The following is a 15731-nucleotide window of genomic DNA, read 5'->3' as shown; positions in this document are numbered from 1 at the left end:
TTTGCATTCTGGGCCATGTGAAAGAAGCTTTGAACAGCAAACAATTCAACACTGGACAGTTTAAGGATGTTATAAATCATTTTAAATATTCAGTCATCTTCCATAAAGTGTGTTAGACCTACTGTAAGAGAAAGAGGGGGAAATATATCATAAAACATTGTGTACATTAAAAGCTACAAAGTATTTTAATAAGTTAGAGAATTCCCATTAAATATTTCTCATAAAATGAGCTGAGTGCCCAATCCCATTTGGAATTGAAGATGAGTAAAGGGAGAATTGGAGACAAAAGGGCAGAAGACAGGGTTAAGATTTAGCACCAAATATATCCCTCACCTAGTTCCTACACTCAGGATAGTTTAGAGACATTCATCCAGGTTCTACCAACAGTTATCACTAGAATCACAAGTCCGCGCACTTGGAGTCAAAGATGACCCCCTAACTGGGGTGATTGCCCATGGAGACAGCGGGGTGCAGAGCTTGAGGGAAGGGTGGCATGTACATGGGAGGTGGGACCATAGGTGCACTGTATCCTTGGGTTACTGTGGGCTCAGGTAACATGAGAGAACCAGGAGACATGTGGAGTGGACTCCCCTCAGGAATCTGTACATCATTTTCTTCCATACATGGCAGAGTCATCCTCTTCCCTTTCTGTCGCCTATTGCAGAACCAAACTCTGATCACCTACAGAATAGAAAAATGAAAGATCAGTCTGTCTTAGAAAGGATCATGAACCAAATGCATTTTATTTTAATATCGTCACCCTTGCTGAGACTCACTTTAGATTCCAGATTGGTTAACTGAACTTAACCAACAGCTGTGGTCAGATTTGAACGCTTGGTCTCAAAGCATTCACCTGGCCTTCTGGAATCCCAGTCCCTTGACATTACCACTTCATTTCCAGGAGTGCAAGTGCAGGCCATTCAGCTCCTTGAACTTGCCCACCATTTGAGAGGCAATGATGAACCGTGGTCAAATCTCATTCCTGTCTGCTCCTCAAGTCCCTGGTTTATCAAAACTGTCTGGTCTGACATTGAATAAATTCAGACACCCAGCCTACCTTGCTTTCTGGGGGAGAGGAGATCACGTCTGAACAACCCTTAGAACAAAAGAAGTGTCACATTAGATCAGTCTTCAATGGGAGATGCTCAACTTCAAAGTGTGCCCCCTAGTTCTAGATGTTTGCCCACAACAGCAACGATCCTCTTCACATCCACCCAGTCAAGTCATCATGACATCCCATTCTGCTTCTTGTGCACCATTCTCCTTGCAATCACAGAACTCCTACAGTGTGCAAACAGGCCCTTCAGCCCAATAAGTCCTTGGAGCATGCCACCCAGACCCATCCCCATATAACCCACTCTCCGCTGAACATTATGGGCAATTTAGCATGGCCAATCAACCTAGCCTGCGCATCTTTGGCTTGTGGGAGTAAACCGGAGCAAACCTACACAGACACAGGTAGAATGTGCAAACTCCACACAGACAGTCACCCAAGGGTGGAATCAAACCCAGGTCCCTGGCCTTGAGGCTGCAGTGCTAGCCACTGAGCCACCGTGCCAGCCCAAATGAACAACATCCTATTTGCCGTCATAAATCACTTGCTGCACCAAAAGCTAATGGCACTATGCATGCACCACAGCACACAAATCCTCTGAAAACACTAGTCTTCACTCTCCAACACAATAACAGTGCTTTTCTATTGTTCCTACGAAACTGAACAAGCTCACAATTTCACACATCACATATCATCCACCAAATTCGTGTCCACCTCACAACCCATCCCCATCTCTTTACAGACATGTCCTTTCCAGGACTGGGAAGAAGATAAATTGTAAAGCCAATCAATTTAGCAACCATACGCACAGCCTCCTTCATCCAGTGATTGTAAGCAGTGGAGGCCCCAGCATTGATCCTTGCAATACTCCACCAGTAATATCTCGCCAACCTGAAAGTGGCCCATTTACCCTTGCTAAATAAAAGCCAAAAGAACTGCAAAGGCTGTAAATCAGATACAAAGATAGAGATTGCTGGAAAATCTCCAAGTTTGGCAGCATCTGTGAAGAGAAATCAAAATTAATGTTTCAGGTCTAGTGATTGTTCTGAGGAAGGGTCACCAGGCCCAAAACATTAACTCTGATTTCTCTCCATTTACCCAGACTCTTGCTTTGTTAGCCAGCCAAACCTCTATCTGGGGCTACCATTTGTGCACATTGCATAGAAACCTTTAATATGGTCCTTATCAAGTACAGGTGGTTCTCCTATAATGTGTTAACTGTGTCCTCACACTGTAGAAAATCATCTTATTGCCATGGAGAAGTCACTACAACTGTAGAGCAGAAAGTCTGTTATCCAAACAAGACCCACTATTCAATTGCCAATTACAGCCAATTCAAGTTAACAAAACACAACTACTTGTGCTTTTTGGAAATTTAAGTACACCACATCAAGCATTCTTGTTACTTCCTCAAAGGGAGGCCTATCATATTAAACACTATTTCCCTTTTACTCAATGTTGACACTATCTGATCGCTTCAACTTTTGAGTGTTCTACTACAGTCTCCTGAATGCAGATTGCCAGCACTTACCCCTTAAGCTAACTGATCTGTTTCTGGTTTTTTTTTGTCTACCAATTTTCTGGACTTAAGGAATTACACTTGTCCATTTCTAATCTGCTGAGATCTTTTGGTTAGCCAAGTATTCAAGAACTTCATCTCTGTACTTCAGATTCCAGGCACCTGCAGTAGTTGGCTTTTATACAAGTTAAAATTTGAGTTAAACCAATCAAGAAAGTTCACTTAGATTTGGGACAAGTTAAAAGTGGCTGTAGAAGCGTGACACTGAAGGGCAAAACAACGAATGAGTGTGATACTGTGTCCAGTTTTGGGCCCCACACCTCAGGAAGGACAGACTGGCCCTGGAGCATGTCCGGCGGAGATTCACATGGATGATCCCTGGAATGGTAGGTTTAACGTATGATGAACGACTGAGGATCCTGGGGTTGTATTCATTAGAGTTTAGAAGGTTGAGGGGAGATATAGTAGAAACTTATAAGATAATGTATGGCTTAGAAAGGGTGGACACTGGGAAGTTGTTTCCGTTAGGCAGAGAGACTAGGACCCACGGGCACAGCCTTAGAATTAGAGGGGGTAAGTTTAGAACAGAAATGAGGAGACATTTCTTCAGCCAGAGTGTGGTGGGCTTGTGGAATTCATTGCCATGGAGCGCAGTGGAGGCCGGGACGTTAAATATCTTCAAGGCGGAGATCGATAAATTCTTGATGTCGCAAGGAATCAAGGGCTACGGGGAGAGTGCAGGGAAGTGGAGTTGAAATGCCCAGCCATGATTAAATGGAGGAGTGGACACGATGGGCCGAATGGCCTTCCTTCCACTCTTGTCTCTTATGGTCTTATCTATCAAGAAGTACACGCACAAGTAGCTAAAGACAAACTCTGCTTCAAGAAAGCCAGAAGCTTTGAGTATAAAGCAAAGTCCATCTGAGTCCAACCTGCCTACATTTCCTACTTTCAGACTGATTATATACAAAGACAATACAGCAGCTGCTGTGTTCAGGCACTCCAAAAAAGGGGACAAGGACACATGACTATCTCCACCTCCCAGAGAGAGTTGTCACTACCCAAATCCATTCTCCACATTGCCACAGCTCCACTTTCAAAAAAGCATCCAAATTTACTTTCTGCCCTTTCCGCAACACAAACAGCTTTCCTTTAGTGGATAAGCTAGCACATGCCTGGTTCCATTTGCATTGATTAAGTCAACACTAAAGAATTACTATATCGGGTGCTCTTCCCACTTCGACGCCATTTTCTCTATTTCTCCCATGAATCTATAACCAAGTGCTGACCCTCAATGACATCTAAAAACCGAGTGATGCCATAACAACAATGTGTTATTAGCACCTTTCACAACTATGGGATACCCCAAGGCACCTTACAGCCAATAAAGTACTTCTGAAGTAATGAGACTTGGGCAGCGCCACCACTTTAGCATTTGTATCTTTTTCAAATTCACTTCACATTGTTAGAAGCTCACCCAACCCTGAAACTCTGATCAAGGCTGCTTTGGTTGTGGCCTCTGGCATACAAGATTCCCATAAACCCTACCTGTCAACTCTGCTGAGATAATACGGTCTGGAATTTCCTGCCAAAACCAATACAGCTCTGTCGTCAAGACAACCTGACAAGTTGCTGCATTTTGCCAGAGCTTGTCAGCTCCGGCAATATCTGTTGTCCATAGTTGATGTCCCTGAAAGTGTGCGCACAATGCAATAAGGCTGATTGTGAAATAGGCAGAGTCACCTCTTTGTCTAAGCAGAGATCTTCAGCAATCTGGGAGATCTCCTCACTTGTGGGCTTAGGACACTTCATGAAGTAAGTCTCCAAGTTCCTCTTCACGCCGTTCTCAATGCTAGTTCTCCTCTTCCGTTTCCTGGACTGATCCAGAACCTGCTCTACATTACAGATCTGGGAGAAGGAGCATGAAAGAACAATCACCACATTTGGGACTTTTGAACGCAAAGAAAGAACAGCATGGACAGACAAAAATCGCTGGCTGGGCCAGGCCAGCATTTATTTTCCATCACCAGCTGCCCTGCAGCAACAGCTGCAGGGTTGACCCACAATGCCCTTACTGAGGCACATTGGCCCAGTGATATTTCCAAAGTCAGGGTGGAGGGAAATTTGCAGATAGTGGGTGCTCCTAGGTATATGCTGCCATGTCCTTCAGGGGGAAGTGATCATGGGTTTGGAATTTTTGCAGTGCATCTTATAGCTAGTACACACTGATAACTGAGTGGATGAAGTACAAAAATCAAGTGGGCTACTCTGTCCTGGATGCTATCAAGCTTGATTATTGCCAGAACTGCACCCATCCATTTACATGGGGTTATTCTATCACACTCGCGGTTTGTGCCTTGTAGATGGTGGACAGGCTTTGGAAAGTCAGGTGGGGCGTCGCACACCACAGTATTCCCAGCCTCTGACCTGCTCTTGCAGCACATCTTTATGTGGTACGCCCAGTTGCGTTTCTGGTCAATGGTAATCTACAGACCATATACTGAGCCACAAGGTTACAGATTGTGCTGGAGTACAATTCTGCTGTTGATGGCCACAGCACCTCATGGATGTTCAGTTGAGTTGCTAGATCCATTCAAAGCCTGTCCCATTTAGCAGTGACAGCAGATAAGTCTGTTGCCATCTTTAAAATTTAAAAAACTGCAAGATTGAGTCCAACATTTTGCCAAATACATCAGCTGAGAATGTCAAAACATTACCTCATGAGAGGGAGGATTAGATAGACAAAGCTTAAATGAACCACACAGGCTGGGGAGAATCCGAGTTTAAAATATGGTTATGAGTGTGTTTGCTGATTTTTAACCAAAGGCTGTTCTCACATGCACTTCAATCACAGATGGAAGACTTTATTAAACAGAAATACACACTATCCCTGTGCCCATCCACCTCATCGCGAAAATAAAATCAAAAATGCGTGTTTCTTTAGCAGTCTGTGACGGGTCTGCAATAGTTTCTGGAAAACTTTGTCAACGCTCAGTGCTCCACCCAGCACATCAATAGCTATGAAAGGTGTGTATTAAACTCCGAGCGTACACCCACCTCAGGCAGGCTGCCATTATTCTCTGCATCATTCAGCCAGCGCTGAAGTATTGGCTTCAATTTGCACATGTTTTTGAAACTCAACTGGAGAGCTTCAAACCTGCAGATAGTGGTCTGACTGAACATCTTCCCTAAAAACAGAAAGTGAACAGTTATCGCAAGGGGTATTGTCAAGGTAGTGAGCAACTTTTTAAAATTAAATAGAAAAGGTGCAGAGACCGTCGCTCCTACACAATATCAGATGGTCTGATTTAGGAGAGTAGCTGTTCTTCTGCTGGACGCTGCCCGGGCAACAAGAGTTAGCTGCCCTTTTATACACAACTCGATCTAAGTTTTACCGTAAGTGCAGGCTGACTTGTAGGTTTAAACAGAAGTGATTCTTACTGGGCCATGCACATGGTGTCAGGCATTTGACAATAAGTCCAATACAGCAACCTCAGCCTGAATGGGAGTCGAGCTGTTATAACTGGCCTCCATACTCTCTGGTTCAGGGGCAGAAGACAAGAAAATGCTCTCTCTGCCAGCTGTTATCCCAGCATCATGAGAAGGGAGGTGGATAAACAGACGATCGGAGCACAAGATGGCCATTCAGCCCTTCAAGCATGCCCTACCATTTTTCACGGTCATGGCAGATCATCCAACTCAAATAGCCTAACCCTGCATTCCTTCCATAACCTTTGATCCTATTCATTCCAAGTGCTATAACTAGTCCCTTCTTGAATACATTCAATGTTTTGGCATCAACTACTTCCTGTGGTAATGAATTCCACAGGCTCATCACTCTTTGGGTGAAGTAAGTGTCCGACATCCATCCTAAATTGTCTCCCCTGAATCCTCATACCGTGACCCCTGGCTCTGGACACACTCACCATCAGGAACAGCCTCCCAGCATCTACCCTGTCCATTCCTGTTAGAATTTTATGAGATTCCGCACCACCCCCACCCCCCCATTCATCTGAACTCTAGCAAAAACAATTCCAACCCAAATCAATCTCTCCTCATTCGTCAGACCAACCATCCCCAGAGTCAGCCTGCAATCTGCTTTCTCTGCACTGTCCAACGAAAGCATCCTTCTGAAAAAAAGAGAGACCAAAGCTGCACACAATATTCTGGGTGTGGTCTCACCAAGTCCCTGTACAGCTGTAACAACATCCCTGCTCTGTTCTCAAAACCTCTTGCAATGAAGGCCAACATACCATTTGCCTTCTTTACCACCTGCTGCGACACCCAGGTCCCGCTGCACACTCCCCTCTCCCAATTTATAGCCAGATAGTAATCTGCTTACCTGTTTTTATTTCTGAAGTGAATAACCTCACATTTATCCAAATTAAACTGCATCTGCCATGGATTTTCCCACTTCACCCAACCTGTCGAGAACATGAAGGATTTCTGAATCCTCACAGTTCACCCTCCCACTCAACTTGATATCATCTGCAAACTTGGAGATGTTATGTTTTGTTCTTTCATCCAAACCAATCCCTTAGGCACCCCACTAGTTACTGCCTGCCAATTTGAAAAGGATGCATTAATTCCTACTCCTTGGTTGGCAGAGGAAATGGTTTCCTATCCATGTCAGTATACTTCCCCCAAACCCATGCGCTTTAATCTTGCACATTAATCTCTTATGTGGAACTTTGTCAAACACTTTCTGGAAGTCCAAATATACCATATTGACTGGCTCCCCCTTGTCAACTCTACTAGTTACTACATGTCAGGTGAAGATCCACAAACCACCTTATCGCAGCTCCCACCTGAACACACATCAGTACAAGTGCAAGAATGGGGAGTAGGCCATATGGATGCGAGCCCAAACTGTCTTTCAGCAAGATTACAGTCCATTTTAATCTCACAGTCCGACTGTCCCACCCAATTTACAAGATGTTGAACTCTTTGCAGAGTCCAAAAATCTTAATCAGTCTCAGAATAATGAAACAAAACCAAATTGCTGGAAAAGCTCAGGTCTGGCAGCATCTGTGGACAGAAATCAGAAGTGAGCTGCGTGGAGTGGGGAGTTGGTGCAGGGAGAAATCACTGGGTGATATGATGTTAGTGACTGTAGTGGACACAATGGCTTGAAGTTTTTTGGTGGAGTCATGGTCAAGGAGGTGGTTTCCAAAATCTGACAGCATACTGAACACTTGCAACCACCTCTGGACCAGAGTGGAGAAGGTCTCATCTTAGTCCAAATGCTGGCCAATGCCTTATCCCAGAGTCCTTGCACACTAGTTTGTTACTCTCCAGTCAGTGAAACAGCCCCTCAGAATCTCCCTTGTTAAGCCCCCTCAATGCTCCAACGAGATCACCCATCTCTGAATTCTGGAGTGTACAAGGCCACTCAACTCCACCTCTTCCAGGAGGACCTTACCCAATGAACCTTTGATAAGTTCCCTCCAAGCAGATACATCAGAATTGATGTACAGTACTGATGTGGTCTCACCAAAACCCTGCACATGAATAGCAAGGCTTCCTTATTACTGTACTCCTAACAATGCAATAAGAGACAACGTGTATATTGGCCTCATATACAAGGGCATCCAAACAGGCAAAACTTTATATAGACAGTTACGCACAGCATGGAAACTGACTCTTCAGTCCAACTCATCTGTGCTGATCATATATCCTAAGTTAATCCAGTCCCATTTGCCAGCATTTGACCCATGTCCCTCTAAATGCTTTCCATTTCTATAGCCATCCAATGCCTTTTAAGTGTTATTGTATGAGCCTCCACCACTTCCACTGGCAGCTCATTCCATACAAGCACTACCTTCTGTGAGAAAAAGTTGCTCCTTAAGTCAGTCTTAAGTCTTTCCTGCTCACCTTAAACCTATGCCCTCTAGTTTTGGATTCCCCTACACTGGGGAGAGAAAAAAGGACCTTGGTTATTCACCTATCCATGGCCCTCATGATATTTATGAACTTCTACAAGTTCACCTTTCAACCTCCAGCGCTAGAGGGGGGAAAATAGTTCCAGCCTATCCAGCCTCTCCCTACAGCTGAAACCCTCCAACCCTGGCAACATCCTTATACATCTTTTCCAAAAACTCTTTCAAGTAGAGTTTTCACTTCTTCCAACTAAAAAGAAATAATTTCCCCGCATTATCTTCCCCTGCCCAATTTTAACCCAAATATTTCCAGCCAACATTTCCACTTGGCTTTCTGTCTGCAAAGTGTAGATATGTTACTGGACCATCTGAAATTATGAATATAGGTTGTAACCAAAACTCTTCTCATTGTATACTGCAAGGATGAAACAACTAGCTCTTATCTTATGGGTGACAGACAAGTTTTGGGGATTGCTGTAGGATTCCTCTGATGTATTCTTGTAGCTACACACAGTCCACACAAATACTAAAAGAATTCACTAGTTATGGTACTGCCAGTCAGAAGCTCATTTATTTCTTGCCTGCCCAAGACAGTTCCTGTCAGGATGTCTATAAACACTGCTTTCCATCCTTATTTATTTCCAAATTCCAATACTCCTGTTCTTGCATCATCTTTCATCAGGGCTACACAGGATCCTGTCTTTCATTTTGTCCATAATTTGAGACATTTAACTGCCCCAAATATTCAGTTCTAACCTCGGCTGTCACATGATCACGTACATTGAAATTTCAAATCTTTGTCCATATATCCACTTTCATGTCAGTCAATTATCAATCCAGAGAATACTGTCTTTGGGGCTGCTTAATAATTTAGAGTCTAGCTCTCAAACTTGCTGTGGAACATTATTCCTATGACCAATATGATTGATTCTCCTGCCCTGTCACATTCAATATCTCTTACCAGTTTCAGAAATCAAAGACAGGAACCTACATTGGGAAGATAGTACACTCAGGTTGTAGAAATAACACCCTCCAAGCAGAGGGGCTGTTGTGGATGTAATTATGGTGTGAAATGCTTGCTTAGTGTTTCGTTACAAAAGCGATCAGAACAAGCAACTTTAAATTAGCAACTGAATTGTCTGCATCTCTGGTCTAATCGTCTGTGTCCTGTCTTACTCAAGGACTATAGTTGGCCTTTACTTCAATAAATTACAACATTCTTCAGAACTGCCAATTAAAAAAGGGCACAAATCACTTAAAATATTCCCATAACAGCCGGCCGGGGTGGGGGTGGGGTTCTAGCAACCATAAGGCGAAGGGTCAGAAATATACCTTTCAGCCCATCTTGTCTGGTCTATCATTCAATGAGATCACATCTGACCTGATAATCCTCAACTCAACTTTTCTGCCTTTACCATATAATCCTCTAATCCCTTCCTGATTACAAACCAGCCTTGAATGTGTGTATCTGTGAATGCCATGCACAGTAAAGGATAGACTATGTTTGCCAAGGCACAGCAAGGATTTACAGAAAGCCTTTTACAAGCTTCCAGCCTTGTGACCAGAGATAAAGATTCATAGAAGGAAAGAGAATGACAATAACTGGATAGAAAATTAGTTCTTAAATGCAGGGAATTACAGGAACACGATGCAGTTTTCTGAAAGGATTTCCAAGCAGAGTAATTAAGCAGGGAAGTATAGCAAGTGATTTGCTGAGAGCCTTAAATCAGAAACTGGTTGTTTACAGAAGGGAGAAAAACCAAAAGAACTGCAGATACTGTAAATCAGGAACAAAAACAGAAATTTCTGGAAAAGCTCAGTAGGTCTGACAGAATCTGAAGGGAAAAGAAATCAGTTAATGCCTCAGATGCGGTGACCCCTCCCTAGAACTCTGTTGACGCTGCCAGACCTGCTGAGCTTTTCCAGCAACTTTTGGTGGTGTACAAAAGGGACAATGCAGTCAGCTTCAGATCTACCCGGTAGCTGGACCAACAGGGGGCAATGTAACCTTCTTGGTGAAAACAAGACTTTAGATGCTCCTGGGGAAGATGTAGAACGCTGGTGTCCAACTGCAGGAATCACAACTAGACATCACAACTTTTGATGGAATCCACCAGCTAACTTTAGCAAGAGCAAATCCCTTTGCTAGATGGGTTAGAAATGACTCATTTCTCCTTCACTTTTACACATCACTCTCCCCACAAGTTACAATCTCAGCAGATCTGAATAGGTTCTTACAGCCAGGAAAGGAGTTTGGAGCCCACGTGGATCAGCAGGTAGGACAGCACTTGGTGCAAGTCAGGATTCAAGGGACATTTTGAACAGTGTTAAGAGGGCAGAAGGCAATAGGTCAGCCTAAAAAGTTAAATAGATGGGTGAAAATAGAAACACAAATGCAAAGTGCTAGAAACACTCAGCATTTGTAGGGAAAGAAAAGTCAGAGTCAAATAGGACTTCTGAAAAATGTCTGTTTTAAACATTAGCACTATCCACAGATGCTACTTGACCTGCTCAGTGTCTCCTTTGTTTTCAGTTCAAGTTTCCAGCATCTGTAGTATTTTGCTCATACAACACAATAACAGCACAGTCACACATTCACTATAATCCAAATTGTATTTCAAGTCAAGGAATGAAATGGTCGCATAGAAGTTAAATGTTTTGCAATTAGTATCAATACACACTACAAACAGTGACCTGGGTGCTGCAGTATCAGACAATTAACCCTGATTTGCAGGTTAGGGAGGTTGCAGTAGGAATGCCATCGATCTCAACAAAGAGTATCACTTCAGATCGAAGACTGCATCCTTATAAATAGCAATTTGGCTCAGTTAACCATGAATTGTACATGCAAGCTCCACTCAGGCATACCGCCTACGCTTACATTAACACTGAGAAAAATGGTCAACCAGGTCCGTAAGCTGAGGCCTCATCAGGCCAAGGTTCCAGCAGAGACTCCATGGAACTGCATGTTCAACAAAAAAAAAAGAGAGAGAAATTGGTCAGCTCCCTGGTGTCAAGAACCACCAAAACATCTCATCGCTAGGAAGGCAAGCTGCAGGAATAGAACCGCAATCACAGCAGAGACAAACATATTTAACAATCGTATGCTGATACAGGGAGCCATTTGGTCCATTGTGCCTGCGCTAGCCCTTGACAGCTAGTCAATTGGTGTTTCCACTGCCTTTTCTCTACAAGCTCACACATTGCTCACCGCCCTGCGCAGCTGTTAACCTGCTCCATTCCTTCAAGCGTTTCTCAAATTGCTACAAGTTATCCAAGGTGTTTTTCATCTGCTCCTCAGGCAGTGTATTCCAGAGCACAAACTCCCCATGCAAACAAGTTATCATCTCAACTTGGAAATATATCACCGTCCCTTCACTGTCGCCAGGTCAAAAAATCCTGGAATTACATCCCCAACAGCATTGTGGGTCAACCTGCAGCAGTTTGAGGTGGCAGCTCAATACCACCTTCTCAAGGGGCAATGAGGGACAGACAATAAATGCTGGCCTAGCCAGTGACACCAATACCCCATGAGTGAGTAGTGGATACTCTCCTGATGCTCTTGTTCATTGACTCCATGCCCTTCAGTGGAAAAAAAGCTTATTTATGCTCAAGCCCTTCATGATTTAGAAAGCCTTATTAAATCTCAAATATTCCTGCTGCAAGAATAACCCTAGTTTCCAGTCCTTGAATGAAGGGTGAGGAATGTAATAACAGGCTCCAACAACAGCTAACTCTTGAGCCATGAAATGGTAGGTTGTGGGTTCTGTTCCAATTGGAACAAAGAGGGGGAAAATCATTTGTACAAATTAGGAGATAAAAACAGAAGTTACTGGTCTAGTAGCATCTGTGGAGTGAGAGCAGAATTAAGTTTTTAGGCTCTGAAGAGTCACTAAACCTGAAATGCTATCTCCACTGATGCTGCCTTTTCCCAGCAATTTTGGTTTGTGCGTCTGATTTCCACCACCGCAGTTCTTAGGCTTCTGGTTTGGTGTCCAGTGAGCCCTTCCTGATTTAGATGTCAGGTAAGGGGAGCTCAGCAGGTAGGCCACTTCATTAGGTTACCCTGAGCACACAAAATGTAAACACAGTCACTATCTCTGGGATTCCAGCGATGGTCAAGTAAGGAAGCAACATGGGCACCTGTGGAACTAGTTGTCCAAGTCAATGCCTTCAGGATTGTAAGGAAGATGGACAAGTGGAGAGAGCGAGCGCAAGAGAGCGCGGCACTACTGTACAAACTGCATATTTTCAAATGCAATGTCCACATCACTATTACCTTGGAATTTCGTGAGCCATTGCTTTCCAAATGTAAGGTATCCGCAATGATATCAGACTGTCACTGATGGATCATTTCATCATGCAGGTCCCACTGGGAATGCTAAGTGTTCCATCAAAATTTTTCAAAAACCCAGGCTCTACATAATTCAAGCTTTTCTGTCTGGCACCTCATCACTGTGGGAACTGGTAAGATGGTATTACCACAGGGCTGTTAACAAAGATTGTTTCATCTGGCTTCTGACTAGCGTGATGGAATTTAGCTTTTCACATGTTACCCTGAGAATTGCAATTCTGCACAACATGACAGTTCAAATTTCAACACTGAGTTCACATCTGTTTCTTTCTGGCCTCCACACCTCTTCCCTCATGACTTTCACCAACTGCAACCTCCTTGACATATCAATATTTCAAGACAATTCTTTTGAATTGACAGACTGCACAATCCCACTCCTGAAAACCACTGGCCTGACCAGTCACCCTCCCAAGGTAAAACTGGCAAGTTAGAAAGAATTCCCTCAGCAAAGAAATAGGCCATTTGGCCTAACAAGCCCACACCACCGCTCCGAGATCCATCCCCCTACCCTATTGCTGTTACCACATTTCCCAATGGCTAATGCACCAAACTTGCATATCCCTGAATGCCTTGTGTAATTTGGCAGGGCCAATCCACCTGGCCTGCATATCTTTGGTCCGTGGGAAGAAACCAGAACAAACCCACACAGACAGTCGCCCGAGGCTGGAAGCAAACCTGGGTCCCTTGCTCAGTGAGGCAGCAGTGCTAACCATTGAGCCATGATGCCTTCTTTATAAAAAGATACTTCACTGAATTCTGCTGTATTACATGACCCACATCTTACTTTTATATCACAAGCTCCCACCCAAATATCATACCTTACTATTATAGATAGAATCCCCACATGTTTATAGAGATGTGACATTTTAACACACCAGATCTGGTGCCAAGTCAGAGAACTCATCCCCAAAAACTGTGGCAATGCACTGCTTATTCTTTATGAAGTTACAGTATTAATGGCTTTTAAAGCCAACTATCCCAATAAACGTACACCATTCCTTCAAAACACAGAAGGGACACTCACCATAGAGATTCCCCAAAGCTAATCCAACATCAGCTTGTGTGAAGCCAAGCGTAATTCTCTTGTGCTTAAGTTCTTTAGCAAACTGTTCCATTTTCTCCTTGGTGGGGTACTCCTTTAAGACACAAGAAGGGGTTAAAATCGGAGGTCCGCTCACACAGCAAGAATTTAGATTATTGAAATAACAAATCTCACAGTGAATACAGTTAACAGCTTATGTACCCCACTGATGTTGGAATTACTGGCCAACACAATTCTCTAGTCAAACGCTTTAAAAACAAAAAAATCCTGATATTCCTCAGGGGTCAGAAAACCACATATGAAAAAAGGATTAAACTTTATTAAAATCAGAAAATTCAAAGAAACACAGAGGAGGGAAGAATGCAAGTAGGGAGATAAACCTGCTTATCACATGCCAGGAGGAGGCCTGGAGAGTTCAAGACACTTTTTTAGGGAGGAAAAAGGTGGAACATTCTGTTGTAACCTGCGCAACAACAAAAACAAAAGTAAAGTAGAAACATAAATCCTCAGAGCTGTAAGCCAGGGGTGCTTTTGAACATAAGAGGGAGAGAGATTTACCTCCTCGCTGTCGCTGGATTGACCTTCCTCGCTGGCCGTGCCGGTGGAACCAGTGTTGGGTTGGAGAGGTTGACTGCTGTCTCTGTGCTGGGAAGGGCTAGGATACACCTGGGGGGGTGAAGGGAAGGGCCCATAGTTCTGACTGGGAAGCGGCCCCGAGGACGAGGAGGAGCCGGGGCTTGAATTGCTACTGGATGCGGCCAGGGCCGGCTGCCAAAACGGGCTGCTCCATCGGGGAGGGTAGGAAGGACCCGGGCCACTGGGCGAACTGTACCTCACCTCCTGGGGGTAACCTCTGCTCTCCTTCTCGGTTTTAACCTCCGGCCGGTTGATGTATCCTCCAGCTGCTGCCAGTTGGCTTTGGTGGCCAGCTCGATGGGTTGGTACTGGCTCAGCACCAGGGAAGGGATACCAATAACTTGAGTGGGAAACCGCTGCACAGTCTCCTACAGGTGACTCAGAGCGGCCATATTCCCCTTTCAGAGGTTGGAAAGGAAAGAGATACTGGGCTGAGAGGCCATTGTAACCAGGTTTGTAAAACTGGGCACCCACATCCTGAGCAACCCCATTCCCAAAAGGTACCAGAGCTGCTCTCTCTGGAGACTGGACTGATTTAGCCCCATTAGCACCTTGACCAGGACTAACTGACATTCCGCAGGCAATCACTCTGAGAAGCTCACACACTACCTACCACCTAGCTACAAAGGCCCATCGTTGAAGAGGTCAAACCAACCTCAAGCTTGCAACTCATTGAGCCAGAGAACGGGAAGGGTGGGTTCCACTTGACTGGGCAGTCTGATTGGATCAATATGTTAATTGAAACCCTTCTTATTGGCGCTGGGTTTGGAGTGGGGGAAGGTGTAAATGAACTTGATGCTTCTCCTAGTCTTGCCCATTGATTGACAGTTGCTGCAAGGAAGGTAGAAGGCAGCCTGGCTTTCATTTGAGTGGCTGTTAACTTGCAGAAGTGTAAACATAAGTGGGGAGGTTCAACGTAGATGTGAACGGTGAACGGTGAACTCATACTAACAGATTCCCGTTCCCCCCATGAGCATGAGAGACACAGTCCTTTTAGAGGAACATTAGAAACTTAATCTGAGGAATTTAACAGGGGCAGAAAAGGATCCTCATTGAAAATCTTTGTAGGGAGGAGAGGAAATGGCCACATTCAATTTACTAATTTAGCTTAATTTCTGTTTAAATTGCTTTCTCGATGTTAGCACATCAGATAAGAATACATTTGGGGATGAAGCGATGCATTCTTTCCTGCGCGGCACAGTGTGATCCCACAAGTCACACATTTCTTAAAATCTCTCACTCTATGA

The 15731-nt window shown here is 44.1% G+C and overlaps 1 protein-coding gene across 1 annotated transcript; it reads right to left on the bottom strand.

Annotated features, from left to right (window-relative positions):
• Positions 1-435: 435 nt before the first annotated feature.
• pou5f3 (POU domain, class 5, transcription factor 3) lies at positions 436-15057 on the bottom strand. The gene is made up of 5 exons (XM_048559177.1): positions 14407-15057; positions 13831-13942; positions 5631-5761; positions 4317-4481; positions 436-681 (listed from the first exon to the last, which is right to left on the bottom strand). The coding sequence occupies exons 1-5, from the start codon at positions 15055-15057 to the stop codon at positions 436-438; spliced, it is 1305 nt and encodes a 434-aa protein (XP_048415134.1).
• Positions 15058-15731: the final 674 nt, after the last annotated feature.

The sequence above is a fragment of the Stegostoma tigrinum genome, chromosome 29 (assembly GCF_030684315.1).
Source record: "Stegostoma tigrinum isolate sSteTig4 chromosome 29, sSteTig4.hap1, whole genome shotgun sequence".
Classification (NCBI taxonomy): domain Eukaryota; kingdom Metazoa; phylum Chordata; class Chondrichthyes; order Orectolobiformes; family Stegostomatidae; genus Stegostoma; species Stegostoma tigrinum.
The sequence above is the reverse complement of the archived record's forward strand: the minus strand, read 5'-3'. Positions and strand labels throughout refer to the sequence as shown.

Coding starts and splice junctions, on each gene's coding strand:
- pou5f3 (XM_048559177.1), bottom strand. CDS start 15,057: ATGTCAGTTAGTCCTGGTCAAGGTGCTAATGGGGCTAAATCAGTCCAG. Junction 13,943..14,406: donor AATCCAGCGACAGCGAGGAG/GTAAATCTCTCT, acceptor TGTGTCTTAAAG/GAGTACCCCACCAAGGAGAA. Junction 5,762..13,830: donor AGCTTTGGGGAATCTCTATG/GTGAGTGTCCCT, acceptor TTCTGTTTTTAG/GGAAGATGTTCAGTCAGACC.